Source organism: Simochromis diagramma, unplaced genomic scaffold (genome assembly GCF_900408965.1).
Source record: "Simochromis diagramma unplaced genomic scaffold, fSimDia1.1 OVJJ01000692.1, whole genome shotgun sequence".
NCBI lineage: Eukaryota > Metazoa > Chordata > Actinopteri > Cichliformes > Cichlidae > Simochromis > Simochromis diagramma.
Window position 1 is genome coordinate 1,311,954 of NW_024387485.1, and position 27,952 is coordinate 1,339,905.

General features: G+C 41.6%; 1 protein-coding gene across 14 annotated transcripts in view; it reads right to left on the minus strand.

Annotated features, from left to right (window-relative positions):
• Positions 1-1,267: 1,267 nt before the first annotated feature.
• The window catches only part of ppfia1 (PTPRF interacting protein alpha 1), a 41,499-nt gene continuing 14,814 nt past the window's right edge, over positions 1,268-27,952 (minus strand). The window contains exons 3-33 of one of the 14 annotated variants that reach the window (XM_040016700.1): positions 27,412-27,513; positions 26,871-27,035; positions 26,683-26,757; positions 22,406-22,507; positions 21,537-21,770; positions 21,041-21,187; positions 20,287-20,421; positions 18,377-18,460; positions 18,153-18,284; positions 17,910-17,972; positions 17,682-17,761; positions 14,584-14,734; positions 14,374-14,379; positions 13,920-14,143; positions 13,600-13,831; positions 11,174-11,203; positions 9,111-9,235; positions 8,834-9,006; positions 8,633-8,726; positions 8,227-8,238; positions 7,461-7,542; positions 7,159-7,359; positions 6,758-6,820; positions 5,986-6,012; positions 4,269-4,444; positions 3,955-4,052; positions 3,700-3,875; positions 2,827-2,895; positions 2,542-2,710; positions 2,313-2,377; positions 1,268-2,046 (exon numbers count right to left, since the gene is read on the minus strand). In XM_040016700.1, the coding sequence (XP_039872634.1) occupies positions 2,322-2,377; positions 2,542-2,710; positions 2,827-2,895; positions 3,700-3,875; positions 3,955-4,052; positions 4,269-4,444; positions 5,986-6,012; positions 6,758-6,820; positions 7,159-7,359; positions 7,461-7,542; positions 8,227-8,238; positions 8,633-8,726; positions 8,834-9,006; positions 9,111-9,235; positions 11,174-11,203; positions 13,600-13,831; positions 13,920-14,143; positions 14,374-14,379; positions 14,584-14,734; positions 17,682-17,761; positions 17,910-17,972; positions 18,153-18,284; positions 18,377-18,460; positions 20,287-20,421; positions 21,041-21,187; positions 21,537-21,770; positions 22,406-22,507; positions 26,683-26,757; positions 26,871-27,035; positions 27,412-27,513 (3,483 nt within the window). In that variant the 3' untranslated portion in view covers positions 1,268-2,046; positions 2,313-2,321. Of the gene's footprint in view, positions 2,069-2,312; positions 2,378-2,541; positions 2,711-2,826; positions 2,896-3,699; positions 3,876-3,954; positions 4,053-4,268; positions 4,445-5,985; positions 6,013-6,757; positions 6,821-7,158; positions 7,360-7,460; positions 7,543-8,226; positions 8,239-8,632; positions 8,727-8,833; positions 9,007-9,110; positions 9,236-11,173; positions 11,204-13,599; positions 13,832-13,919; positions 14,144-14,373; positions 14,380-14,583; positions 14,735-17,681; positions 17,762-17,909; positions 17,973-18,152; positions 18,285-18,376; positions 18,461-20,286; positions 20,422-21,040; positions 21,188-21,536; positions 21,771-22,405; positions 22,508-26,682; positions 26,758-26,870; positions 27,036-27,411; positions 27,514-27,952 lie in introns of all 14 variants that reach the window. The other 13 variants (XM_040016701.1, XM_040016703.1, XM_040016697.1 and 10 more) reach the window with 13 other exon arrangements.

The window sequence follows — 27,952 nt, forward strand, 5'->3', positions numbered from 1 at the left end:
CCCTACCAGTGGACAAAAGCCCTGACGGACTACATAGCCCCTGGGATCCCTGGGACACACAAACCCCTCCACCACGATACGGTAGCGATTTGCAGTTTTCCTGGGCGCCTTCTGGGTGAGGTGTTCTGGGCATGTCCCACCGGCAGGAGGGTCGGGGGCAGATCCAGGACATGCTGGAGAGATTGTATCTCTCAACTGGCCTGGAAACGCCTTGGTGTTCACCCGGACAAGCTGGAAGTGGTGGCCGGGGAGAAAGTGTTATGGGCTGTTAAGGCTGCTGCTCTCGCAGATGGAGGATGGCAGAATGATACATTTCCAAAACCTATCTAATAATAATAATAAAAAAGACATTACTAAGTCTCGTGGATACTTAAATATCCAGGAAAACTCGCACTGCTTTTTGTTAAAGGACACCGTCTGTCCACCGCAGGAGGAGCAGAAAAGACAACTCTTCAGTCTTTTATTTGCAGTGGAAAATAGGTTTCAGTATTTTATTGAAAGTAAGCAATAAATAATACTGTGATAAAAATAGTTTATAAGTACTCAGACTGTACATCATTGTTACAAGATCAGAAGATTCATCAGGAAGAGCAGGAATAAAAACAGCAACATGATTTGCATTGTGCATAAATGGCTAAATCACAAACAAAAAACATTTCTAATGTCAGCTTCAAATACATGTAGAGTGAAAAGAAAAGTCTCCGGTTCCGACTCATTTGCCACAAAGGCTTATGCTGGAACCCGTGTTGTGAGAATAGACGGAAAAACATAAGTAGCACTGCAACATTCAGACGTAGCTCTGGAAGCATTACTGACGCCACAAAACACGAATGAGTAATAATAAATAAGAAGAGACGACAGAGAGGAGTTAAACAGTAAGGCTTGATATAAAATCTTTGTACAGAGTGTTTTTAAAAAAGGGTTGCTGGTGGACTGCACCACCATCAGGGGCTTCTGGTGACAGTGGGGATCGACTGAGGCCTCAGTGAAGTTGGTCCGTTGAAGGAGTTTCCACACTTTGGAGTCATCCACACATTTGTTTAAAGTTCTTCTGCACGAGTGAGCAAGAGGTGAGGAAGATTTTGTTAAAGGGATAAATTGGGTGGCAAGCGTGCATATAAGCGGAGTGGATTCTGCATGCAAGGTAAACTGCAGAGAACCTGGAAATCTGTTGTTTTTTACTTGCATCCAAATGTAGCCCTCTGTAGTTTTTATCCTTGCTACAATTATATGGCTTTATTTCTTTAAGAGTTTCATTTTGGTATCACAGGTATGGAAAATAAACTGACAAGAGAAATATATTGCGTTTCACATGATATGTGTTGTCACCATCGCCTGGGCTTGCCAGCAGTTATTTTAATACCGATGGAGGACTCACAGTGTTGAGCAGTTTGTGAAACGGTTTGACGACTCCAGCAATTTCTCTGATATTCACACATCCACTGACCTAAGAGCTGCATTTACACTAAATCACAAGTAATAAGCTACTAATATTACAACAGTTAAAAAGGGCAAAGATATGAATTAAGTTATATCACGTATCCAAGTCACTTGAGAATTAATTCATTGATTAGAATTCAAATCAAATATGAGAGACAAAAACATACATCTGTTCAACTGAATCAGAATTATAAAAAAAGATTAGATGAAATGTCTGTTGGTAGAAATATACAAACTCCAGATTGTTGAAATATTCAGTTACATACATCTGAGAGTTGAGCTTAATGCGGGCACAGTGGAGAAATGTTGCTTTTATTAAAATAAAATTAAAAAAAGGTGGGGGGGTGATTAAGAGGAGAGAGGCAAAAAGGGGTTACATAGAAATTCTAAAATCAACAATCCCATTGGTTTACATAAATATATAATAACAAATGTAGATAAATCTAGAAAAGCTCTTCTAGGGATACTGAAATTAGTGAGTAAAGTCTTTCTCTGTGATGTCAGCAAGAAGCAAAATATCTTTGTAGGGTCCTTGCAAGTTATTTCAGTTCATCATCCTGGTCTTGAATGCAGGGAATTCCCCTTCATCGTCTGACCAGCGGTTACCTATAGAAATAATGAGGATAAACTGAGAAGGGAATGCGAGAGATCACCGGACGTGAGAGGGAAGCAGGACAGAAGCCGAGAGGTGGGTGGATGGGTTGAGATGAGGGAGAAACAGGAAAGAGATGCGTAAAACGTGCGTTAGAGCAGAGACCTCCAGTACGAGAAAGCTACTTCTGCTTGCATAGAGGAGCAGTTCAGCAGTGAAGAAATAGCCATACACGTCTCTGATTTGACGATTTCATCATTTTTGACATGTGCGGTCTTACCGTTGTGTGTTAACAAGAGTAGGTCCTGACTGTGGCAGTGTCCAGCCTCTGTATAGACTGACTTCCTGTATTTCCACGTAGGCAGAAATCACATGCAAAGACATGCCGTTAGTCACAGCATCATCACAAAGCCAACCAAAAAGAAGCGAGTGCACGTGAGGAGATGTTAAGCATCGACAGAGCGTCTCACACACACCATGCGCACACTGACACCGCTCTCTCTGCTTACCATCCATCGGGCTCCTCTTTGGCTGAGTCGAGGGAGATGCCGCACTACTGCTGGTAACTCGGAAGTTGGCAGGCAGGGTATCTGATGCACCCAAGGACATCCCCCTCATGTCTTTGGGCCTGAACTTCTTTCTCCATGAGGGAGCACGGCGGAAGTTCTTATCATCATCCTAGAATATGATGAGGTAAGAAAAAGGGGGGAAAGACAGGAGACGTTTTTAGTCCACAGATATTCTTATTGTTACTTAGCGGAGTCAACAAGTCAGCAAATGTCCGTGTTTGTCACCTCTTCCATTCTCCTGTCTGTGCCCATCGCCAGCAGACTGCTGTATTCACGCTCAAGAGTCGCCCGGGCCTATAGAGGAAGGAAAAGAAGAAGAATGAGATTAACAGAAGACCTTGGCGCTGACCTGCACTGTCCTCATCCTCCTGTCTGCTGAGCAGCTGATCTGAAATGAACTTTGGTCACTAAATCTCTCGTTTCTGTCATCAAAACCCATTTCGTGCAGTTGCCGTTCTCATGCAACTTCCTATATAATTATGCGCTTTCAGATGTAAACCTCAGGTCACTCATGTCAGGCTGACACCAGCACTGCAGTTACACATGGAGCACAGTGCCACTTATCTCAATGGCTTGACAAAAAACAAAAACACCATCTTGCAAGTAAAATTTAAATGTATATAAATGTACATCAATTTCCTTTGTATGTCCCGGGCACTGCACCAAACTCAAAGCTTAAGGTCTTTGGGAGGAGCCCATTGGCCCAAGCAAGCAATGAGTAACTAACAGGTATCTTTAAGCACCTGATAGATCTGTTATTTTATAGGAGGTGGTTGCAGAAATTCTATTTTTATATGGATCGGCACTTTTATTTAAACTGGTCTGTACAATTGCACATCTGGAAACATTTAGACAAGAACAAACGTGTGTGATGCAGTCTAATTACACTTGTTTTTAACATGCCAGCTGTGAAAATAGACCACACAGGCAACCGAATAAACAGTAGTGAGAATGCACTTGCAGTTCTAACAAAGGATTTTTTGGACAGAGTTGGGACTAACTGATTCTCATGTGAGAAAAGTGACCATGTTTGGGCCTTCAAATATGAAAAGCAACAGCTGGATGGTGAAACATCATAAACATTTGGTGTCTGTGCACCTGTGTGTTCTGAGTGGGGATCTGCAGCAGCAGGGCCAGGGCGTTGTGATCAAAGGTATCATCCAAGGCGAGCAGTGCACCATGGACGCCACTCTCACAAAGGTTGCTGCTGTACTCTTTGAGACCAATGGCCTGAACCCAACTGATGACACGCTCATTACTCCACACCAGCACATCTGAAAGCACAAAACAGAGATGAGTGACGCACGATAACACCAAGTTGTTTTAATGAGGAAAGAAAAAAGCATGTATTACCTTTAAACTCCAGCATGGACTCCTCCCTCCTCCTCTCCAGCTCCTTTCTGTCATAGTTGAGCCTCCGCAGACACATCACACCGCACTGAAAGCTGTTCCTGTAGCACAAACACACACACACTCGTTCACTGTGGAGCCTCTTAGTTGTTAATCTGCCACGATGTGCTCGTCTTTTCCCCCAAAGTAAGCTGTTTTATTTCTTTTTGACTAGTGGCAGAAAGGACAAAGTTGCATGTATGCGTGGCATGATTGTAGTAGGCTGTGGTTTCTTCAAGATATTCACTGCTGCTAATAAAAATGAATCTATGTCTCACCTGTGGAAGCTGTCCACCATCTTGAGCTGTCCCCTAAGATCCTTCTTGGTTAGATGGTCAAGCATGCGGGCATCCACCAGCGACTCCATGAAGTAGGAGCGGTACTGTGGCAAACCCAGGCTGGGCAGCCACTCGTTACCGATCCACTCGTGGTTCATGTCTCCGTACGCCAAAGTCTACAGTCAGAGAAGAGGAGACTTAACTGGTGTTTGAGAGAGTGGGCTAAAAAGATGGAGGCGTGGTAGAGGCTAATTACAGCAGGTGTATATTAACCGTTTTAACAGCAAACTGATTAAAAATGTATATATTAAAAAAAAAGAAAATATTCGAATGATAATCAACAATGTTTCCACCTGTTTAATGACCAGTTTATAGAAAATATCTAAGAAAGTCCAAGAACGTAAAAGGTGGGAGACAAATCTCTGCAACTCAGCAACTAGATGAACCCAGTGAGTCGCCCGGCAACAGTGAATAAGTCCAAGAAGGGATGCTTTACATTTTTTTCTTTATTGTGTAGAGACAAAGGAAGACAAAACCAAAGTGTGTGTATGCACTGAGGATGTAAATAATCAGGTCGACTAATCCTGATTCACAAAGCAAAATGAAGCAAGTTATCTGTGAAAAGACTCCACACATCAGTGGCAGTGCACCGGTTTCTATCAGGAAAGCTGACATAGTGTGAAGGAAGCTAACACATACACCCACAGCTTTTCTTCGTATTAATTTTTGACTTGGCTGCAAACTGTGGTCAACTGAAAAGCTCCAACATTGCTTTGACTGTTGGCTCTTTCGTCACGTGTCACATTGGTTGGTAAACTTTTAGTGGACTTCATTTTTTTGACTTGACCCGTCTCCTCTCAGACACGTTTAAAAAACTAAACAAAAACCAATCTTGCCCCTTGTCATTACTTATTTTACTAACAAACCGCTCATTCCATCTCAAATCGACTGTTCTGCTCAGCTGTCCAGCTGAATGAACATTTAATGAAGAAACATGAAATTCATATTTAATTTACAATTAATGAAATTCTTTGTTCTTTCACCTTTCATGAGGCAACTGCTGAACATGAATATTTCAAAAACTATAACATAAAACCCTGAAAGTTTCGTTTCTTACCACTAAAATGAATTAGGATCTGTCTAAGTTTTGGTTTATACTAAATATTAATTAAGCATATTCTTGGATGATTTATTTGCATTGAACATGAGGAAAGTAACGATTAAGTCGTGCCTGATGTTGAAGTACAGCTTATTAGTTTAACGCATCAGATCTGATTTGGCAGATAATCAAAGCCATTTATTCATGTTTATAGATTTATCTTTGAAAGTTGTTTAAAATAATTAAATAAATAGATATATTTTTACTTTAATTTGATGAACTCACTACAGATTTAAAAGAGGCTCTTTAGTATGCATGAAATCATTGTGTAAGGTTACTCTGTTTCATTATTATATTATCATGTATTTGCTCAACTAAACTGGATACATAAAAATTCAGCTGGAGTTTTTTGGAGCAGTTTGCTTTCGCTCTAAGAGCAAACCTCTATAGTAGCAACTGTATGCAGACAAGCTCCAAATTAAACTGTGCTAGAATGTGCTTGTTGTGAATAAAGGAGTACAAGGCAATCATAACCGAATTAAAAAAAACAAAACAAACAAGCAAGCAAACAAACAATCACAGGTGAGAATAGGTGGGTTTTGGAGAACGTATGCAAACCTGGGCCCAGCTACCCTCGTCATCCTCCTGGTGTTAGCATGGTTAGAGTGAGCATGGTGAGAAGAACAGAAAGGTGAGGGGTTAGTGTGCAGTGCTGGGGTTAGAGAAGCTTCAAGTGGAAAGTATAAAGTAATAAACAAAATAACAAGTCAGTAAAAATAGCAGGAAAATAACAGACAAACAAATGGTAAGGCATCAAACAGGAAATACAAATGCTGGGTGATCAGAGGTATATATAAATATGAAAATAAATAAATGAATAAAACATTAACCTATAAACCTTTTGAGGACATATTAAATTGTCCTCAAAAGGTTTAACCCAACCAGATCTATTAAAGAGAAGCATTTCTGGTATCAGACAAATGTGTGTGTAATGTCTGATTCTTTTGGCTATACATCACCCACTAATGAGTGGCAATGTTTCATAAACAGCCCAATCTAACTTTGGTAGTGGGAGGTAGTTCTTCATGTGTATTCCATCTATGTCCATGTAAGGTGAAAGCTATGTAAAAGGTGAAACATACATATACTGTACAAGGACTAAAGAAGAGCATGAGCCCAATCCAAGAACAACAAAGAAGTCGCCCACTAGGGGAACGAAAAAGGCTTTGTTTCAAGACACTCAGTGATCGTGCACGCAGCCAAATTCATACTGGACGTATCCAATGTAATAAGTGAAGTCTGGCAATACTGAAGACAACTTGAAACAAAGCTCAACCACAACCATAGATGTGAGAAGCCACCAGTGCCCAGCCAATCAGGGTAGACTAACCGTGGGAGGCGTGGCTGCCAAACTTTCCATTTCTTCATGTGTGACCCAAACGTTTCCTGTGGTCTGATCATTTGACACCAACCAATCAGAAATGCGCCAAGCGGGAAGAGTGGTGAAGGCCAGAAAGAGAGCCAAATGGAGAAAAAACTATGAAGCATTTGTTTCATTCATTGTTAGCAACTGAACTCAGATGAAACCAGTAGAAATTTGATTCAAGCATTAGTACATGTTAAGTATGTAAGCAGTCAAAATGTTAACGCATTAAAAGTGTCATGCTCATGAGATGATATGAATGTGATAGTGCTTAAAAGTATCATCAAGACTTTGAAAGTGTAAGCAATGTGATCAGTGTTAAATATGCACAGTGGTCCAGCTGCAGGTATGAATGCACTGACGGGTACCGTTCTGGAGGTCGGTGGGGCTGAAGGGCTGGTGAGAGACATGATTTCCTGGATGGCCAAACGAAGCTTCAGACGATGCAGTGGGTTGCTGATTCCAATCTCCCGCTGGATCTCTGTGTCTGATAGTGCTGACATGATGGCTCCACTCTTCACATTGGCACGGCATGCAGCCACGTACCAGGCTGGCATGCCCACCCACAGCTGGCCAGAAGGGGACAGATTAGCAACAGTTAAACAGGATTAATGATTTAGACATGCTACTGAGTTTACTGCTTTTAAAATGAATTGTGTTGGTCTTGTACCTCCAGCCAAACCACAACAGTTGGTCCGTCCCACTGGGCAAACGGGAGGCCTTGTCTGCGAGCCTCTTCTAGTAATTCATGCCTGGAAGACGCAATACATGTGAAAGCCAACTTGGTGGTTCACTTGCTCAAGGACCAAAATATTCACAGCCACAGATCCAAATGTTTGTCACAAAATCCCAATATGCACACACAAACCCCAAGACATTAGCTGACATGCATACTGAGTGAAAGAGAGAGAAAGGGGAAAGGGGGAGGGGACAAACACAGGACCTGAACCCAAGAAAGACTCAGTGCTCCACTAGATGTAGCTGTGTGCCACACCATCAACAAGCTCACCATCTGTTTAGCAGATCCATTTTAAAGAGTTGGCAGAAATGCCCAAAAGCACGTTATTAAGTAACAATTCAGTTTTACGTAAATAAAGGAGTGTAGGAACAAAAAAAATATAACTATGCTAATGTTTATTTTATGGACAAGAACACACGCAAAGAGCCAACTTCCATTTTTCTTATGGCTGTAGTGCATAACGTCATGCTCCAAAAGGAAAACTGCGATAGGAAAATCCTGCACTCACTACAATCAGCGCACACACATTCCTGTTAGTTATGCTCCACTATGGAAAGCAGGATAAAAAGCAGCATGGAAAATCTATCAGACATTCAAAGAGATACTTGGTCGGGGTCTGCAGGGTTACTGGTGAGGTCAATGTGAAGCCAAATGCGAGAAGATCGGGCAAGGCAAAAAGCAACATGAGCCAACTTACCCAGTCTTTGGACTACAGATGGAATGAGAGAGAGTGGGGGTGGTACAAAATGTGAAAAAGAAGGAAAAAAAATAAAGAGAAAGAATGAACTGATGATTATTGAAGGGCCATGTGACAGCAAAACATTTATGGTGTTTGCAATTTGCTTGAACAAAACTAAGAATGAAAGTGTCAAAAAAACCAAAAACAAAACAGGAGATGTGAGAGATGACTGCGATGGAAATGCCGTGGGGTGGAATGAAAGGCTGTGCACGTGAGCCAGAAAGAGCTTGTGAGGCAGCCCTGGACTGCGGCACGACAACACAGACTGATGTCTGCACAATTACAAGAGTCTTTTATCCTCTATATTCGCTTTCTTACTGTGCATAAACATTGGAAGGGATGGGACTGTCATACAGACACTTACTTCTTCTGTAGCTTCCTGTTTTTCTCTGCAGGACCACCAAGGGTGCCCACACCCAAGCCATCCTTCGGAGAGCTCTCTGCCTCGGGAGTGCCAGCTAGAACATAACATTGAGCTCAGAGATCTAACATAGATCATAAACTCATCACTATTAGTAGCATACATGTCCAGAACATCGGCTTAGCACTGCTGCTAGTGTCTGACCTTGGCTGGCAGGATCCTTGCCAGGAATGCTGGGCCGACCTTTCTCCTTCTTCCCAAACAGGCGTCCAATGGATGACTTGATACTTTTCTTCTTGGCTGCTTTGTTGAGAGAGTCTTGGCTGCTGTTGCTACTGCTTGGGTTACTGCCCTGTCCATCCTGCAGGCTGCTCAGCCTACACAAATAAGGGTTAAGTTATTAGATAGAGACAGAAGAAACAAATGTTTAAATCCCAGAAACACTAAAACAATTTTTCCTGGATAAAAATGCACGTCTTACCCTCGGATGTCTCGGATGTCCTCCTGACTAGCGGCGTGGCCCACCTCCCTATTCAGTCGGATGGAACGTGGAGTAGTGGGGGGTGACGTCTCACAATGAATAGTAGCCTTATCATCTTGAGCAGACTGCATGACACAGACAGAGAAACATTAATGGAACAAAAAAAACAACAATGAAAAAACCCTACTGTTCATAATACACACCAAGAGGCTACACTGTATGTGGACTATGAACAATCCATACAGACTGAATATTGGTAACAGATACAGTACTGTGAACAATCAATTATTTAGTGGGAATACTGTGTGCAGTGTAATTTCACAAAGGCAAAAAGGAGAATGAAACTCAGTCTCCCAAAAGAGTACGAACTTCGAAGTGATGAACACTGCAAAACAAACAAAAAAGAAACCAAAGTTGCTACGAGTGTTTTTAATGTGGAGGGAAAAATGAAGAATGATTGACAGATCCTGGCTTCTAATTATGGTATTAACCAGTCACTGATGTAACATATAGGAGGGATCCGTGGGAAAAGTCCTGCCTCAAAATTAAACCTGGAACCTGCTATTAGCACTTCTTAAACAGTTCACCAGGTAAGTAAATATTTCTTTAGTGTATTTTGTACAATGTAAACTAAAAGCTAACCAAGACCTCCTGTTATATGTCTGAAGTTCCTTCAGATTTGATGGTCTTGACCTGGAGCCAAATATTTTTTGGGTGATTGTTGTATTGGAAGACACTGGAAGACAGAGCCACAACCCAGACTACTTGAGGTTTTTGTTCAAAATCGTCACATCTTTCCGTAATGATTTCTCCCACTTTGACGAGATTCCCAGTTCTAGACACACTCAAGCATCCTCACAGCATAATATTCCCATTATCGTGTTTCACTACTGGGGTGGTGTTCTTTGGGTCACACGCTTCGCCCTTCTTTCTCAAATCATAAGCAAAGAGCTCATCTGACCAAAAGAGGCCCTTCCAGCATACATAATCGTTCTCCAGGTTGTTTTCAGCATCCTTCAATTTGGCTCAAAGGTATCGCTTCTGTAGAAAATCAAGTTTTCCTTAGTCTTCAACCTCTGTCCATTCCCATGCAGCGTTCTAGTCATCATCTGCTTTGAGACTACAATTTCCTACTTGGCTAAGTCACTCACTAATGTCTTGGTAGTTGTTCTAGGTCTCTGATTGTTGATGATACTTCTCACACCAGTTCTTGAAACTTGAAAATACTGTAATAATTTAGTATTTTCATCCTCTGTAAGCATCAACAATTCTTTTTCTCAAATTTAACTGATTTATTTTGTTTTTTTGTCATGATCCTTTCTCAAGTGACAGCTCAAACCCTTGTAGAAGTTCTTATATTGTGTGTAAGTTAGAGGGTAACACTAATTTACACACATTAGAGACTACTTGCTGGAAAATTATCCCTTCGCCGTTTTTCACACAGACAGAAAAACAAGTTAAAACTCTAGCTGTTTTGATGCAAACAAACTTGCTTTGTACACCACCATCTTTTTGTAAACTTTGCTGCAGGTTGGCAGGAGCCTCCATCCTTGTCTGTTGCTGTGATGGCTGCAATATGCAGGGGTGATTTTATTTTAAAGTCAGAGATAGCATTTATTCCACTAGGCGCATTCTAAAGAATGAGTCCCTTACATACTAATAAATTATGATTGATTATTACAGGTGAAGCACCACAGCAGTGTTAAAATAAGTAAAAGAAATGACACTAAAGTGCAATAAAAGTCTGAGGTGCTGGCCTGGAGGCCCAGTAATGCAAAAATGTTATGCTGGAGATTGCCTGCAACAGACGTGTGTTTGATTTGATAATAGAAAATGCATTACTTAAAACTCAATATGAAGAAAGGAAACGTATTATTTGCAGCACTGTTACACCCCCCCAAAACAATCGAGGCACTCAAAAACAGGACTGCATATTGGATGGAGGATTTAAGGATGGGATGGAGAAACTGAAAGTAAACATTAGGGATTAAACTTGGGGGTGGGAGATGTTACATAGCAAACAGGTCCCTCACAAAGCTCGGGAAAGCAGGTCTCTAGTTTACCTTCCTGCGGTGCTTGCGCAGGTCACTAGGCTGAAGTGTGGCAAAAAGGGAGAGAGGAGAGAAGCAGTTAGTAATACACAACAGATCAGCGGTGGAATCAAGCCATGCACAAAGAGACAAGAGCAGAAAATCACATGAAGATACACAGAACAGTTATCCATGTGCGCACACACAGGCAGAGACACACACGCAGACTCAGAGAAGCTGTTGTTTTTATTGTGCAATTAAGAAAGGTAGTTCTTGGGAAATTAAAGTCTGCAGGAGTACCACCACACCCAAGGGAGGAGACACTGCAAAAACCAAGCTGAAGGTTGGGTCAAGGTAGGCTGGGTGCAGTCTAGCTCACAATTACACCACCACCAATATTTGAGTGGGATAAAAGCTTTTATAACATTTGTTTGCATTGATAAATCAATCACAGGTGATGCTATAGTGTGTGTGTGTGTGTGTGTGTGTGTGTGTGTGTGTGTGTGTGTGTGTGTGTGTGTGTGTAACAATAACTGTACGGCACCTGAATTTATGAGCACAGCTGTTCTCGTCATATTTTCCACTCTGCACCAATAGTGGTGGAGGACAGATCCCCCCCACCCCACCCCTCTGCATTCCACATAGACCTGGCATTAGCAGAGCAAATAAACCATCACTGTGCCACATTTCTGCAGGAATTTTCCTGCCCCAGGAAGAAAGTATCTAATCACTCATTTCCTTTGCTCAGCTGACACTGTAGGGGCCAAAGCAGGGAAGAGCGTATGCTATAAAAGGAAAACGGGAAGAGGAAATTGATGGGTGAGCAGAAAATTAATTTAATTACCCAAATTGTTTTCTTTCCTCTTAGAGTGTCTATTTATGTGTCTACTTATGCATGAATGATAATTTTGTGATTTTTTAAACCCAAGTAAGATTTATAAATGTAAAACTGACGACATGATCTGCCAGACTCAAAGACAAAGACTCCCTTCATGTCTAATGTATTACAGCATTACTTCAATAAACTGCTTGAATTGTTTAAATGCCTGATTTTAAGCAGGGCAGATGTAAATTGCTGCTCTGCAATCAAGCAACTTCATTAGTATAAGTAACTTCAACACACACTGAACAAACAAACAAACGTTAAAGGGACACTCAGCTCAAACATCTGGAACAACCAAACAAATGCAAGTACTGCTAGAGTAACGCCAGCTGCAGGGTTAACAGGGTAACCAGTGGTTTTACAGTTCCACAGAACCAATACAAAACTGAATGCAGGGAGAGAAGCCAAAAACAAACAGATGTGCACCTCTTGTCATATCGGCTGGCACACAGAGTCAGCTGTCTGTGCCTTTAATGTAATCAGGATCTTGAATTTGGGATGCCCTTGTTTCTTAAGTTAAAAAATAACCAAAGAGATATTAAGTGGCAGCCTAAACAGATACTTTGCCAAAAATAAAGCAAACTTTGAAAAAGAGTACTAGCTGGTTCCTGGTGATGTTTTAAATATATGGAATTCAGCTTAGCATTTCAGGTGTGCTTGTTATGATTTTCCTATTGAGGAATACTGAATACTGACAGGAGACCTGGACAAGCCTGAACATCCACACTCACAGCTTTGTGTCTTTTGTTACTCTGCGTTTACACAAGTCAATGAATCAGATGTGTGAGTGAGAATAAAAGAAAAAAATAAGCCTGGCTTCAAGTCCGACCTGCCCCCCGCCCCTTACTGCTCTAGTGTCAAATAAAGACTAAAATGCCCAAATAATCATCTAAAAAGAGGCTAACTGAGGTTTTGAGGCAACATAATGACCTAATCCTTGGTTTTCACAAAATATTACAAGCATGTCTACATGACTTTTATAAGCAGTCAAAACAACAAATACAAAACCCCAGAGCCACGATTTGGATTTAACACAGAGAAAAAGTTTCCTGTTTGCACTGAAGTTGGCAAAAGGATCAGAAGAGACAGGAAGTGGCAGACTGCACCCACCCAAGAAGGGAATGAAGGAGCTGTGGGGAGATGGGCAGGTACCTGGAAGTATGGTGCAAAGTTATTGGCTTGAAGTGGGGCACTGAAGCCAGTTGTACCATAAGGCAGATAAGTTACTGTCTGATGGGAGAGGGAGCTCTGGGTGACGTAGGGGTCATAGCAATACTGCTACAGGCAGGGCGCAGTTATATATGTAAACTGTTACAAAGTCATGCATACAAATAGAAGCAGACGATCACACTGATAAAACATAAAAGCAACATTGAAGGCCGGTCTTGTTTTAATTATATAATAATCCTAAAAAACAAAGACAGCAAATTAAGACAACAGCTTTAAAATATCAGGAATTGTAATCAGAGAAATTAATATCAGTCTTACAGTGATGTATATCTCAAAGGGGCTTTTTAAAAAAATGTATGTTTAGGAAATTGTGATACTCATTACAGGAAGGTAAAAGAAAAGTTACCAAGGTCATGACACCCATTCGATCCAGTTCTCTGTTGGGGCTGCGGGGAATGCGCCTCGGAGTGGAGTGGCCAGAGCCGGGTGGAGAACCGCCCAATGACGAGCCAGCATATAGCGACGGAGGGATGGAGCTCATAGAGCGGAAATGTCCTCCAAGGCTATCACCACTGCCTACCCGGCACTCTATCTCCTCTGCCCGGATAGCGGTGCTCTCCTTCTCCTCTTGGATCATTCTGCAAAGTGAAAGAAAGGTGAAAATATGGCAATATTTACATGGAAATGGGGTTACATGAGACAAGTGTGTGCTTGTTATAGTGGTACCTGATTTCATTGTTGATAGCATCCAGCTGCTCCTGCAACATCAGGGCAAGGGTCTGTGCATCAGCCTGGCCAGCGGGGGACAGCAGGTCCACCGAGCTGAAAACTGTCTCTCGATCCTCCTCCAGGTCTGAGGCGTCCATGTCGCTCTCAAAGGCCTGTGCCACATTTGCCAGCACATTAGCCTGTTGCATGCGCTCCCACTCCTGCTCATTTAAAGTCTGCACCTACATTTATACACATAGGTATAAAACAGGGAATGAGAATGGAGAGAAGGAAAGAAAGATACCAGGAAAGAAGACAGTATGGAGAAAATAATAAAAGGGTTGGAGAAAGCAGGCAGCAGGCATGTGAGAGGATGTCAGGCAACAGAGCAATACATAGTTAGATCCTAGGGTGTTTGTCATTGATGCAGCACACAGACACCGTCACTGTTATCTCAGGCACACTGACTTACATGTCGCTGATTGTCCGTAATAGTAGCAAACAAAGAAGCGGGGGAGAAGAAGAAAAGCATCAGAGAACTCAAACATTAGACTGAAACAGGAAAGAAAGAAAAAGCCGTACAAGGCAAACAGCTAAGAGATGTTCTCAAATAGTGGATTAATTAAACATGAATAACCAGATCTGTCGTTTAACTGCTTTATGTCTGCAGGTGTGAGCTTACTTTGGAAGGTTCATCCCGTAGCGCTGCCACGCGTCCCTTCTGAGGCCGTCTCAGGACGAGAGCGCTGCCATAATGGTCCGAGTTACTGTCCATCATCGAAGAGGCCGACACTGGATATCTGAAATCTGGGGTGCTGCCCAGCTGAGACCGCCTTGAAAAACACAGTCACACCAATGAAAGTCATTCATGAATGAATAGGAAACTAAGAGGTTACATCAGGTGTATATTTTCAGTCAATGACTGAATGATTTCAGTCACATCTGTAGACCATCTGACATTTTGACAAATTGGACGGGAAAACAACAGTTCCTGCAGCGTCTGTGGCCGGTCTGTTAATATCAACACGGTACTGTATTGATTTTGGAGAACATTAGGTTGCAGTCGTGCAGCTGCAACTTGGTGCAGAACGAAATGGCCATTACGTGAAATGGCTATGGTTGTTATATTAGCCTCGATAGAAATTACCTGCTTCATGCGACGTTCAGTTCAAGAGGCTACACCATCGTCATATGCAAAGCATGTATTTTATGCTACATAAAAAAATAAACATTTAAGTAAATAAAATGAAGCTTTATGGTAGAAATACAATTACTGGCCACTTTGTTAGTTACACATGTCTAGAACCAGGTTGGAGCACATTTTACCTTCAGAACTTTTTACAACAACATGCTGGAAACTGTCCCCTGATGCTTTATTGACATAACAGCATTACACACTGCTGGATTGAGCTCTGGTGACCGTTAACGCCACTGGAGGCCAGTGACGTTTTTGAGCTTTGTGACATGATGTGTTTTGTGCTCAAGTTGGCTACACTGTGGTTATAAAGGGGATATGTTCACCAACAATACTCAGGTAGGCTGTGTTGTTTACACAATGTTCAACTGGTACTAAGAAGTCCAAACTATGCCCAAAAAAATACTCCCAACATCATTAGGCCACCATCAGTCTGAACAGGATAGCTCTAAGGCCGGATGGATCCATGCTTTCATGTTTTTTAAGCTATTTTGTGACCCTACTATCTGAATGCAGCAGAAATCAAGAGTCATCAGACCATGTGTGGTCTTTTAGCTGCACTGCTTCAGGGTTCAACATTCTTAGCCTGGCGGGGCGAAGGACACTGTCTCAGCTGAACTGTGGACACGAACACACACACATACACTGATATGCACACACTCATCCCCCCTCCCTTTCCAAACGCCTTCGATGCTTGTGCCCTACCGGGGAAGATGGCAGTCAACTGGACCAGCGCAGACATGCTGCAGGACCGGATGCGCTGTCTACACCGGCTCTCTCTTACCTTTACCCGCCCCTGTTGCTTGTCTTGTGTTTCTATGGTGTATTGATAGTCATGTGCTTTTTGTGCTGAGGTGTTTTTTCTGTTATCAAACTGTTCTCCCACTAGGAGCTCAGTCTGAGTGGAGTTTTTTTTCTCCTCCTCTTACCTCATGTTATGTATTTTTGTTGTTTTTTCCTATCAGCCTACCTTTCTGACATGTCTCCCCAATGTGATGTTTGTGTAAAGTTGGTCAGAAGGTTCCTTTGTAAGTGCGCATGCGCCATTAGCGTGCTGCCTGCTGTAACCCTAATTTCCTTCGGGATTAATAAAGTATTCTGATTCTGATTCTGTGTGTTCTTGATGTTCTTCTCTGTAACTTGGTTGTGTTACTCTTTTCCTACTATCATTTTAAAGCAAACTGTTCTTTCTCCTCTGACCTCAATGAGGCATTTTCAAACAGCATGTCTTTAGATTGGATACTCTGGTTTTCTCACACAAAGACAACCCAAACAGGTGGATTTGAACCCAAGACCTTGCTGTGAAAACAGTGCTAACCACCGTGTCACTGTGCCGTCTTCTGGAGAAAGGTTTTATAGTCGGATGTAGGGCTGGGCCATATCATACCGTTCACGGTAATACCGGTGTAATGTTGGGCAATGATAAGAAAATGAAATATCGCGATAGAATATGGGTGAAACGCGCATGCGCAGTGCCTTTGTTTACATACGCACATGGCGGCGACGCAGAAAGAGAAGAGCGAAAGCAAATCGTTGAATGAAACGGATGAACCAGAACTGGTTTGTAAAAATGCTGCAACTTTAGTGGTGTGGAACTGGTTTAGCTTTCGTCCGTCAGATACACAGCAAAGCACTATTTTTGGTAGAGCATGCTAGCGGGCCGACGTTATTACCGTATTTTTTGGAAAATATGGCACACTTAAAATCATCCTTTGATTTTTCTGAAAATCGACAGAGCCCCTTATAATCCCGTTTTGCACTAATAAAGTTGAGTAGTTGTAAAGTATTTTGTCTAGTGTCAATTATATTGTCAGTTATATCATTATCGCAAATTTTCAATTGTATATCGTGATAAATATTTTTGGTCATATCGCCCTGCTCTAGTCGGATGAGAAAGATTGATATTTGTGCACAATAACATGAAAAACGTGGAGAATTAAAGGCACCAACTCTCAAGCATGGTGGCGATAGCATTGTGCTTCAAAGCTGGTTTACTGTCAGTGGTACTGGCACATTGAACAAACTAAATGGAATAGTGAAGACGACACAGTACCTCTAAATTCTTCAACTTTACTTTAAATCAACAGCTGGACAATTGAAATTTGGACACAGTTAGGATGACTATGTGTTTGGGACAGTGATACCAAACACATACTCAAACTTGTTTTGGATGGATAACACAAATCAAACAAACACCCGACCTTAACCCTGCGGAAAATTTATGGACTCTGCTTAAAAAGTCTGTGGTAGGAAACCAAACAATTAAAATCAACTCTAAATATGAATCCACAGTTATGCTACAAGTCTGTTGATGGATGCCAAAGGTGTCTGGCTGGGGTGAAACCTCATCACGTTATCCAGAATAAGTGTATGTACATTTCTGACCTTAACACTAGATATCACCCAATAAAGTGGCCATTAAATGTAAAGCATACTGCCATCACCAATGACATGTGAAACTTTTTTGGGTCAGTATCTTGACCACGGACGTTTTGACATAACAGTGGACAAAGTGTTAAGCAACCACCTGAGTTCCTCATAGTTTCCCAGCGAGATATAAAAGTCAAATCATTTCACTAGCTTACCCATGCAGTAGCGAGTTGCTCCTGCTCCTTCCCTGCTCATTCTCTGCCCTCATAGTCTCAATTTGGATTAAGAGCTGCTCCTATGAGAGAAAGCATGTTACAGATATTCTTGTTACCTACTGTAGCCATGAAGAGAAAAAACACCACTGCTATAGAACAATTTAGAAAAAACAACCCAAAATATAAAAACACACAAACAGGAGGAATTCTTTATTTTTATTTCCTTACTTTCTCATGGTGGGACTCCTCAATTAATTTTTTGGTGTGCTCGAGTTCTCGAATCAGGGCATTCTGAGAAACAGGAATGATAAGAAATGCTTAACATGACACATGACTAGCCATGCGACACAGATTTAACAGGAACAACAAATATTTATTTAGTTAGTTAGTTATGAATACTGTGTCCTCAGCTTGCCGACGTCTTTGTTCATCAGCCTAACTTTAGAATTTGGCACTAGAGAAGTGCTCTACCTTATCCTCCAAGGCAGACATCCTCTCTTTGAGGTGAAGCTGAAGTCTTTCATTGGACTCTGAGAGGAGCTTATCCACCGTCTCTGACAGACGCTTGTTGTGCTCCTCATTCATCTTCTCCCGTTGCCGTGCCTACGAAAATAGCAACATTTTTATACAACGCACAGCTGTAGCAATGCAATGAGAATCAAGCTTCCAGTAAGAACATTTCCCCTCGTTCTCACCCTGAGCAGCTCCTGGTTTTTTTCCTCGAGCTGGGCCTCCAGCTGCCTCAGTCTCTCTTCAACATTGCCATGGCGTTCCTCTGCCTGAAAACAAAGGTTAATGAGAAAAAACTACAAATCTGTACAAATATGTTTCTCTGATTTCATGTATTTAATCCACGCAGGGCTGAAAATCTCTAAAGCCAGACCTTACTATCCCAAACCCTCTACCATCCATCCTGGAGAAGGACCTTGCTAAAAGTCTTTTTATTGTACTGCTTCAAGGTTCAACATACTTTTTTTTCCCCCCTGTGTTTGACATTATGAGAACAGGTCCTTCGAAAGGATGAAGTCACCAACATTTACATATTTTAAAAGGAGCAAAAAGCCAAAAACATGCACTGTAACACAACCCAAAAATAATAAAGCAGCTCATGCGTCCCATAATGCAGATCTACCGTATGGCAGCCTTATCTAAGTTTCACCACTGACTACACACCTGGGTTATGAGGGTTACCGGTTCCTAAAACATTTAGATTTATGCAAAAGCCAACAGGCAACACAGCCTGATCTAGTTTTCTTGTAGCTCTTATAGGTGGGGTCTCCATAAGTCTTTGAGAAAATCAGCTGGAACTTCCTGTTTGTGTCAAGACACCAAAAACTAGGTGCCTTGTGTTTCAGAGGAGAGGAGACGAAGGGTGTCACCACGAACTATCAACACCGCTTACTAGCACATGAAGCACAAACACAGAAGCTGTACAGATAAAGCCAGATCACAGCTAGGATTCAGGTTTGACAGAGTATTTTGATCAAGTTTGAAACTGCACTTAACCAGGAATGTATTCTTTGTTTCACAGACTTCAGGTACATTTGATTATTTTGGCTTGATTTCATCTGAAAATCTAAACACACTAGATTTGCTATTGGTCTGGTTAAATTCAGCAACAAGGGATAGTGAACCTCCCAGTAAGCAAAAAAGGATTGGTTTAGCCATCTGGATAAAGCTGGTCTACCTTTTTCAATATCTTAGTGCCTTTAGAGCCACACAGAACACACTAAAGACGGAGGTGGTAGGAACAGCATGAAGAACACACAAAGACAGCATGACAGACACAAATGAGAACATGATAATAATGCAAACATTTCAAGAGACTGAGCACAATTTCAATTAGTTGCTGAAGGGAGAAAGCCTGTGTTGCAAGTTGCACAAATGAAATAACATAAGAAACCAGGGCAGTCATTTCTAAGTGTGTCTGTGTCTCTGCTGTATTCTGTATATTAAGTGTGCGGTTTAAGCACCACTCAAAGAGGAAATAAAAATCATTGCCATTAAAAATGCAGGGATGAGACACGGCAGTCTGCTTCTTTTCTCTGTTTGTTTCTGAGTCTTTAAACAGGCGTAAATAAATGAAATGAATGACACTAATTAAATGAACAAAGAAACAGAAGGGGCGGACGGACAGACTAGAGAAAGAGATGACTTTGTAGATTCTACTCACTTTCTGATAAACATTAAAAGGTTCAGATGAGTAGACCAATGAAAAACACTATATTCAAAAATGTACAGAGAGCCAGACAAAATACTAATAAGGTGATACGATGCTGTTGCAGTGCAGTTATGCAGCAGGATGTTTTGTCCAAAATAAAGATTCTAACTATAAATGGATAAGAACAGGAGCTGAGTTTCTAAAAATAGGTCACTGTGAATATTTGGAGGAACATAAATAATGGCTTCCTCAGCAGCTTCCATGCAGAGTTGCTGTAAAGGAACCTCTTTAACATATCTGGTGACGTTACGCAAACTTGTACCTTTATTCAGGTATTATGAGGTGATGCAATTTTGAGTCAGCTCCATTTAAAATAAATACATATATACACAGAAATGCAATTACAAATGAACAGTAGTTTTAAAAAGGTGCTGATGCTGATACCTTTGTGAGAGCAGCGACCCTCTGGGCTAACTCGGCTTCCACCTCTGGCAGCGTCTCTGCCTTCCGGATGGTCTGCTGCAGCTTCTGCTCAGCCAGTTCCAGCTTTTCCTGAAGTTGCCGGTTTCTCTCTTCAGTCTACGACAAACAAATCAAACCCAAACAGTCATGAGCAAATACGTTTAAGACTGTTTTGTCCCTTCATTCCAGTCTCAAAGATGGCTTTCAGATCCACAAGGAGCAGAGAGTACCAGAAAACACACTTCAGCACAGGGGCAGAAAAAGAAAAACAAAAGGGAGATGGGGTCAAGGGATGCACGAGGGTGGGAAGAGCAGGAAGCGAGTGACAGAACAATCAAAATGACACAGAGACAAACAAAAACCAAGAGAGGAGGAGAAAGACATCTCCATCTCCACTGAGTACATGTAAAGAAACAAGCCAGTGTCTTCAAGGCTTCCCATTAAGAGCCTGCTGCGCTGCTCAGTGTGTGAATACAGCAAGAATTCCTCAATAGGAGTCTGACAACTGCAGGCAATTCCTGCTGGCAGCCAACTCTGAGACTCAAACAATAAATTCCTCACTTGTCTGCATACCAGATTAAAGTGTGTGGGCGCTTGCAGACAATAGCAATATGATGAAATGACTGCAAATTACAAACAAACTGATCCAATTTTCTCTAATGCCAAACACACAATTAACTGATTATCTGAGTTGTGGTGGCTTTATAAAGTCTTAAACAAACAGCACGGGACCTACTTGTCTGTAGAGGGAGTCTTTATTGGCCACTTCATTCTCCAGCTTGTCGTTGAGGTCGTGGACAGAGGTAGCCTCTCGCTGAGCTGCCAGGTAGCGCTTCTCTAGAGTGGTAATCCTCTCCTCCATGTCTTCCTTCTGAGCCATAGACTGTATGCATAAACATATTGCTTTAGAGTTCTCAGCCTTTGTGACAGGAATCCTTCTGATTGGGCATCTTTACACGAATATGAGAAGAAGACAAGGCACTAAAAGAATCCTGGTACTCAAACATGAGCAAACATGTTAACGCTGCTTATACTGTCCTGCTGTGCAATGTTTAATGTCATGTTATCATGTTTATAGAGCACTGGATCTTTTGAAGCACTCAGCTGTTAAAATCTATAAAAACTGTGCTAAAAACATTGACAGATGTGTGTGAACAATGCACACATGTACAAAGTCGCAACCTCATATGTCATTACATCTCTTCGTTACAAACAGATCGTGTCCTCTTTACCTCTCTGAGGTCTCTCTGTAGTCTTGTGTTCATGTCTTCAGACTTAATAAGGTCCTTTCGGGCTGTGTCCAGGTCCTCCTCCAGCTCAGTGATGCGTGATGCCATAGCAGCCATGCGCTCCTTCATTTGGCCCAAATCGGCCATCTGACGGTCCATTACCTCCTGGAGCTCGCCAACCTTACCGAATCCAGGTGCAGACTCGTCTTCCTGGCTCGACGAACCGTCCGATGACCGCTGTAGGCAGATTGACATCGGCTTTAAGATGTATATACAGGATATTGTGTTTTTTTCCTGGATGAGCGTTGTGCTGTTATTGTTGGCTATTTGATAATCAAGAAGTTTGAGTAAATTAAAGACTTGTGATGGGAAAAATGTAAACATCTTGCACTGAAAATTCAAATGATCACTGCCTGCAAGACAGGACTTGGAATGGATTTGAACTCCTGAGAGTTGATTGTCCTCAGACAATGACAAGCTGATAAAGATTATTAATTGAAGTACAGAGAAAACTGCAGGATACCCGCTTTTACCTGCTTTCTAATTTTTGTAATTTGTTTGTTTGTATGACAAACACACATTCTATTTCATCATTTTAATCAATTAAAGGGAATGAAAATGTAAAATTAAAATAACACACATGTATTTTGAAACTGTAACACCCAGGATTATTTGTATACTTGTAATTGTTCTCATTCTTAAAGCTGATAAGAACAGAACAATTCTACCTGATCATGTTCACTACAATACATTACAATATCACAGCAAATTAAACTATTTAATCCTCTAGACATTTGTAAAACATGAGCAACTTTGTTGCCCTTTGGTTCTCACAAACATGCCACTTCTTATACGCTGTTGAGTAAGCTCACCTTGCCATTAGTGCTTGGTGTGTTTTCAGAGTTGTGGTTAACCTCGCTGGTTCCATCGGCCAACCCTCTCTTCTGACTGTTCTGTTCCCTGAGGTAAGCCAGCTAAGGAAAAGACCAGTCTGTTAGCACCCTGCCAAGTCATTCATTGATTTGTTGAACTAAACAACTATAACATTAACCAATAAACAAAGTGCACAATTCTTTAAGACTTCCTTTCATCCTGTAACATATTTTAAGCAAGTGCATATTTAAATGTTCACACAAACGCCTCACAGGTCTTGTCTTAGGAAGTTACGTTTCTTATCAAATGAGGCAGGTGTTTGATTTTATGTGCAATGGCATGCAGGCATGTGTGTGGTCCCAGTTTGACTTCCAGGAACAAAAGATGACTGCAGCACTGTAGCGTGAAGCAGAGAGGAAATCTAGGACACCTCCCTGAGATCCTCTGGGCCTTTAGTCAATTTTAATCCCATTCAGTACACAGAAGACTCCGGATTCTTCGTACCTCATACACATGAGCTTTGAATATAAATTTCTTTTCCAGACTCAGCAGCACAGATAGACAGGATACTATAATTATTAACATTATTATTCTGATAAAAAAATATTAAGCAATGTTTTACTGATGCTTGTAGCTTACAGGCAGCAGCATTTATAAGTCTAAATCAACGAGTCTTTTCATCAGCTGTCACCGAGGACACTTTGTCATTTGAAGTGTGAACCTATTGAAACATGGTCTTCTCGTGTCAAGATGGCGCCAGTGTGTACGGTCTGCCGTCTGACTCTGTTTGTACTAGTGTTTTATTTTTACTTTGTTTTAAAACATGCTAACTCTCTGCTTGTATATGATCGCCAAATGCTGCTGGCTTTAAGATCCTCTCAGTTAAAAACTCTTTATTGCAATCGTGGATATCAGGGAACCTTCTCCCCACCGCTCCTGTCAGGAGTTCCAGCTTGTCTCCGTTGTGTTCCGGCGCCACCTCAACTGAGAGGGCGCCGCAGACGCCGTGGGAAACGCAGTGGCTTATTGGTGAGAATGAAGGCTACCTGCACACGATTTCGGAAAATACCTCACCCTATCCCGACTGGATTTGACCGCGTCAACTACTGGCACTCTCTGGACATGGCTTACACTTGCCTGACACCTGTTGTCGGGCTTACGACAATAACCCCGCGCCAGCGTCTCCCCCGTCTTCGCTCAGGTGGAGTAAACCCTCAGAACCTACGGCCGATAGGTCGGGCACCCACATCGGCCGCTGAGCCACCGATACCACTAAGATCAAGTCTTGTTAATGCTCGATCGCTAGCAAACAAAACTTTTATTCTTAAGGACTTCTTTACTGATCGGGAACTGGATTTAACGCTTTTAACGGAAACTTGGCAGAGAGTCGGTGAGTCCAGCTGTTTTACTGAACTTTTACCGCCTGACTGTGAATATCTTAATGTGCCGAGGATGACTGGGCGTGGTGGTGGAGTGGCGGCTGTTTTCAGGAAGAAGCTCTCTTGCAAACATCTCTTAACTGACTCGTATTCTAGTTTTGAACTTCTGACGTTTTAATTGGGGCATCCCCGCCCGATACTCGTTGCAGCTGTATACAGACATCCAAAATACCACAAGGACTTTTCAAACTTCTTAGCTGGAACTGTGCCAAACTACGATCGAATCTTAATCGTTGGAGATTTTAATATTCATGTGTGTTGTCCCTCCATTTCGCTGGCCAGAGACTTTTTAAGTTTGATAGACTCCTTTAGTCTTGCTCAACTTGTGTCTGGGCCAACCCAGAAACAGGGTCATACATTGGATCGTGTGCTGTCTTTAGGGTTACCGGTCCTAAACATGGAAATATGTGATGCTGTTTTTTCTGATCACTGTCCTGTTGTTTCTGATATACTTTTATCTCTCTGCCATTTTACACCTCTTATTTCAACACGTCGTTATCGTGTTTTTAAACCAATCTGCAACAGAAGAATTTTCTATTGCTTTTAAAAAAGTTTTAAGATCTCCCCTTGGCTTTGGTACCGAGGAAATGACAGTTAATTTTTATGATAAATGCAAAACTGTCCTTGATGAGGTCGCTCTTTTTAAAACTATAAGCTCGAAACAACGACCAGACCCATGGATAAATAAGGCCACTCGTTCAGCCAGACGAGAGTGCAGGAAGGCTGAACGTAAGTGGAAAAAAGATGGGCTGCAGATAGCCTTTCTCATGTTGAGAGACGGTCTGTACAGGTATCAGGACATTATAAAAGCAGAAAAGTCTAGGTTTTTTTTCTAATGTTATTGAGAATAGCTCCAATAATTCTCGGGTTCTTTTTTCAATTATTGACTCTGCCCTGAATATTTCCCCAGCTTCTTGTATTAATAGTTCCTCAGACACCTGTGAAAGGTTCCTGCAGTTTTTTATCATTAAGATAAAACGGCTTCGATCTATGATCGCCCTGCCTTCACATGACGTTTCTAAAATATCCACCTGCTCTGCTGTTTTTGATCAGTTTGAGCCTGTGTGTCTTGATCAGGTGGAGGAAGTATGTAGTGGCACAAAGACATCATCGTGTCCAAATGACATTATTCCAACACATCTTCTAAAAAAGATTTTTAAGGTTGTCAGTTCTGACATTTTAGCTATTTTTAATAGCAGCCTTAGCTCAGGTGTTTTGCCAGTATGTTTTAAACATGCTGTTGTACAGCCTGTACTTAATCTTGACTCCTCTGTCCTCACTAACTTCAGACCTATTTCAAAGCTCCCCTTCCTGTCAAAAATTTTGAAAAAGATTGTATTTGTTCAGCTGTAATCTTTTGTAAATGGACACAATGTTCTTGAGAGGTTTCAGTCTGGTTTTAAAACTCTTCATAGCACAGAAACTGCACTTTTAAAAGTTCTTAATGATCTTTTATTAGCCACTGACTCAGGTGACTCAGCTGTGCTTCTGCTTTTAGATCTGACCGCTGCCTTCGATACTGTTGACCACAGCATCTTAATCTCACGGTTGGAGCATTGTGGTGTAAAGGGCACCCCATTAGAGTGGTTCAGGTCATACCTGTCTGACAGGACCTTCTCTGTGAGCTTTGGCGATTTTATCTCTTCCCCTTACTTTTGGTGTTCCCCAGGGATCTATACTGGGGCCAATATTGTTCTCCATTTATATGCTGCCTCTAGGTCTAATTTTTAGAAAATATAACATTTGTTTTCATTCATATGCCGATGACACTCAGATTTATCTTCAACTGAAGGGAAACAGTCCTGCCTCACTAGAACCCTTACTTCAGTGTCTCGGTGAAGTTAAATCTTGGATGGCCTCTAACTTCCTTAACTTCAATGAGAACAAAACCGAAGTGATAATTTTTGGACCAAGCGGCTATCCCAGCACCTAGCCAGACCAGCCTGGCAAGGCTGCAGTTGGTCCAGATTGCTGCAGCTCGTCTTCTGACACGTACTAAAAGATGTGAACACATTTTCCCAGTGCTTGCCTCTCTTCATTGGCTCCCTGTCCGCTTCAGAATTAATTTTAAAATTTTATTGTTGACTTACAAAGCCCTGAATGGACAGGCTCCCGGGTATTTGTCTGACCTCTTGCAGACTTATACCCCCCCCCTTAGATCTCTTAGATCAAGTGATCTTTTGCTTTTAGCTGTACCAAGGTCGAGGCTGGTTCATAGAGGCGATCGAGCATTTGCAGTCGTAGCACCTAAGCTGTGGAGTAATTTACCCCTATACATCAGACAGGCTCCCACTGTCAATCCTTTTAAATCTTATCTTAAAACGCATTTTTATTTACTGGCTTTCAATACAGCATGAGAGTTATTTGTTAATTCATATTTGGTGTTTGCTATCAATACTCTAAGTTATTTTATTAGGTATGTTGTATTCTTGTACTTTGGTCAACGCCCCTGTTGTAATTGCTACAACAGGGGCGTTGCTATATAAATAATTAAACTATTAAACTATTAAGGTGGCAGCAGCAGCAGAATCCCAATACAAGTTTAGTGAGAGCATAAACCAAATATAAAGATAAAAGTAGACTAGATGGGTAGTTAACACTTCCATTTTAAATACAACACACATAACTTTACCTTCTAACTCACCACTACCATTCACACCTATGGGCAATTTAGAATTATCAGTTAACCTAACCCCAGGAACTGCACGTCTTTGGACTGTGGGAGGAAGTCAGAGCATCTGGAGAGAACCCATGGAGGAGAACATGCAAACTGCACACACAAAACAAACCTAAGTAAACTTCTCTGTAGTAATTCTTAATATATTGTGTTTTCTTACTTCTTTGTGTGAAAAGGTGAGCTGTTCCTCCAATGCGCTGCATCGTTCCAAAGCAACACGAAGTCGCTCCCTAACCTTGAAAATATGAAATGGACATAAAGCAACATGTAACTCCAAAAATGATGAACAATGGTTCACATGTCGACATGCACCAATACTGCAAGAAAAACGGTTTAACAGAATTGTACCTTTTCGTCGAGGGCTTTATGGTGTTCAAAAAGTGACTTCAGGGCTTTGAGGACCTCCACTTCACTTGAGACGCCTGCTGGAGATTGAGCCTGCCGCTTCACCACAGTCATCCTCAGACTGCGCTCATGGCGAGACACCAGGCACTCCAAGTGTTCTAGCAGGAGCTGGATACACAGACAGTTACAAAAAAAAAAAAAAGTCCAAATCATTTCTCATCATCGACTCGCATCTGAAAAACTTTTTAAGTAAACAAATGCAAAACCAGTCAAAATAAGAAAGATAAAAGTCAGCACTAACTGCTGCTGCAAAGTGCTTTATCATTTGTAGCTGAAATATTGTGATGACTAAGCAATTTGCAATGCCCTAAGCTGTGACAACAGACACTGTCTGTTCTGTCGGTGCTATGACAACCATCTTTTCTCATAATAGAAAAAGACGGAAATCTGACAAGTATTTCCAGGTAGAGTGTGCAGGCCCAACTAAATGCTTCTTATTGACAGCTGATCCTCTGTGAATGTGTGTGCAGGACGATCTACTAACCCGTGTGTTGTTTCTCTCGGCCTTTAGTTCTGCAATCTCCTCCTCCTTTTCCAGAAGCTGCTCTCGGCACACGTTCAGCTCCTTTGTTAGTGCAGCAAATTCCTAAAATAGGAATGGATAAATTCAGTAACATGTAACAACTACTTACGAGGCCTTTTTTTTTTTTTGGGGGGGGGGGGGGGGGGGGGGGGGTAGCTTGGGAAAAAACATTGGTGGCTGGGAAGGAGGGAAATTGCACATTCAAAGTTAAAACTTTGATCATGGGTAAAATAAAGTGTCGCTGCAGCAATTTCATATCATTTTCTAAAAGTAGGTGGAGGTTTTTAGATCAACTTCTTTTTATTGATGTTTTTATGCTACACATCATAATCTGATAATACGCAGTCTGTCATGACCTGCTCTCTCTCACTCTCCCCATCACTTGGATCAAAGTGTTCACATACAGTAGCATGATTAATAATATTATAATTAAAAATAAACAAACTAAAAACACCTTCATATTCAAAAAGTACAACGCAGTTAATATAGGTAAATTATTACC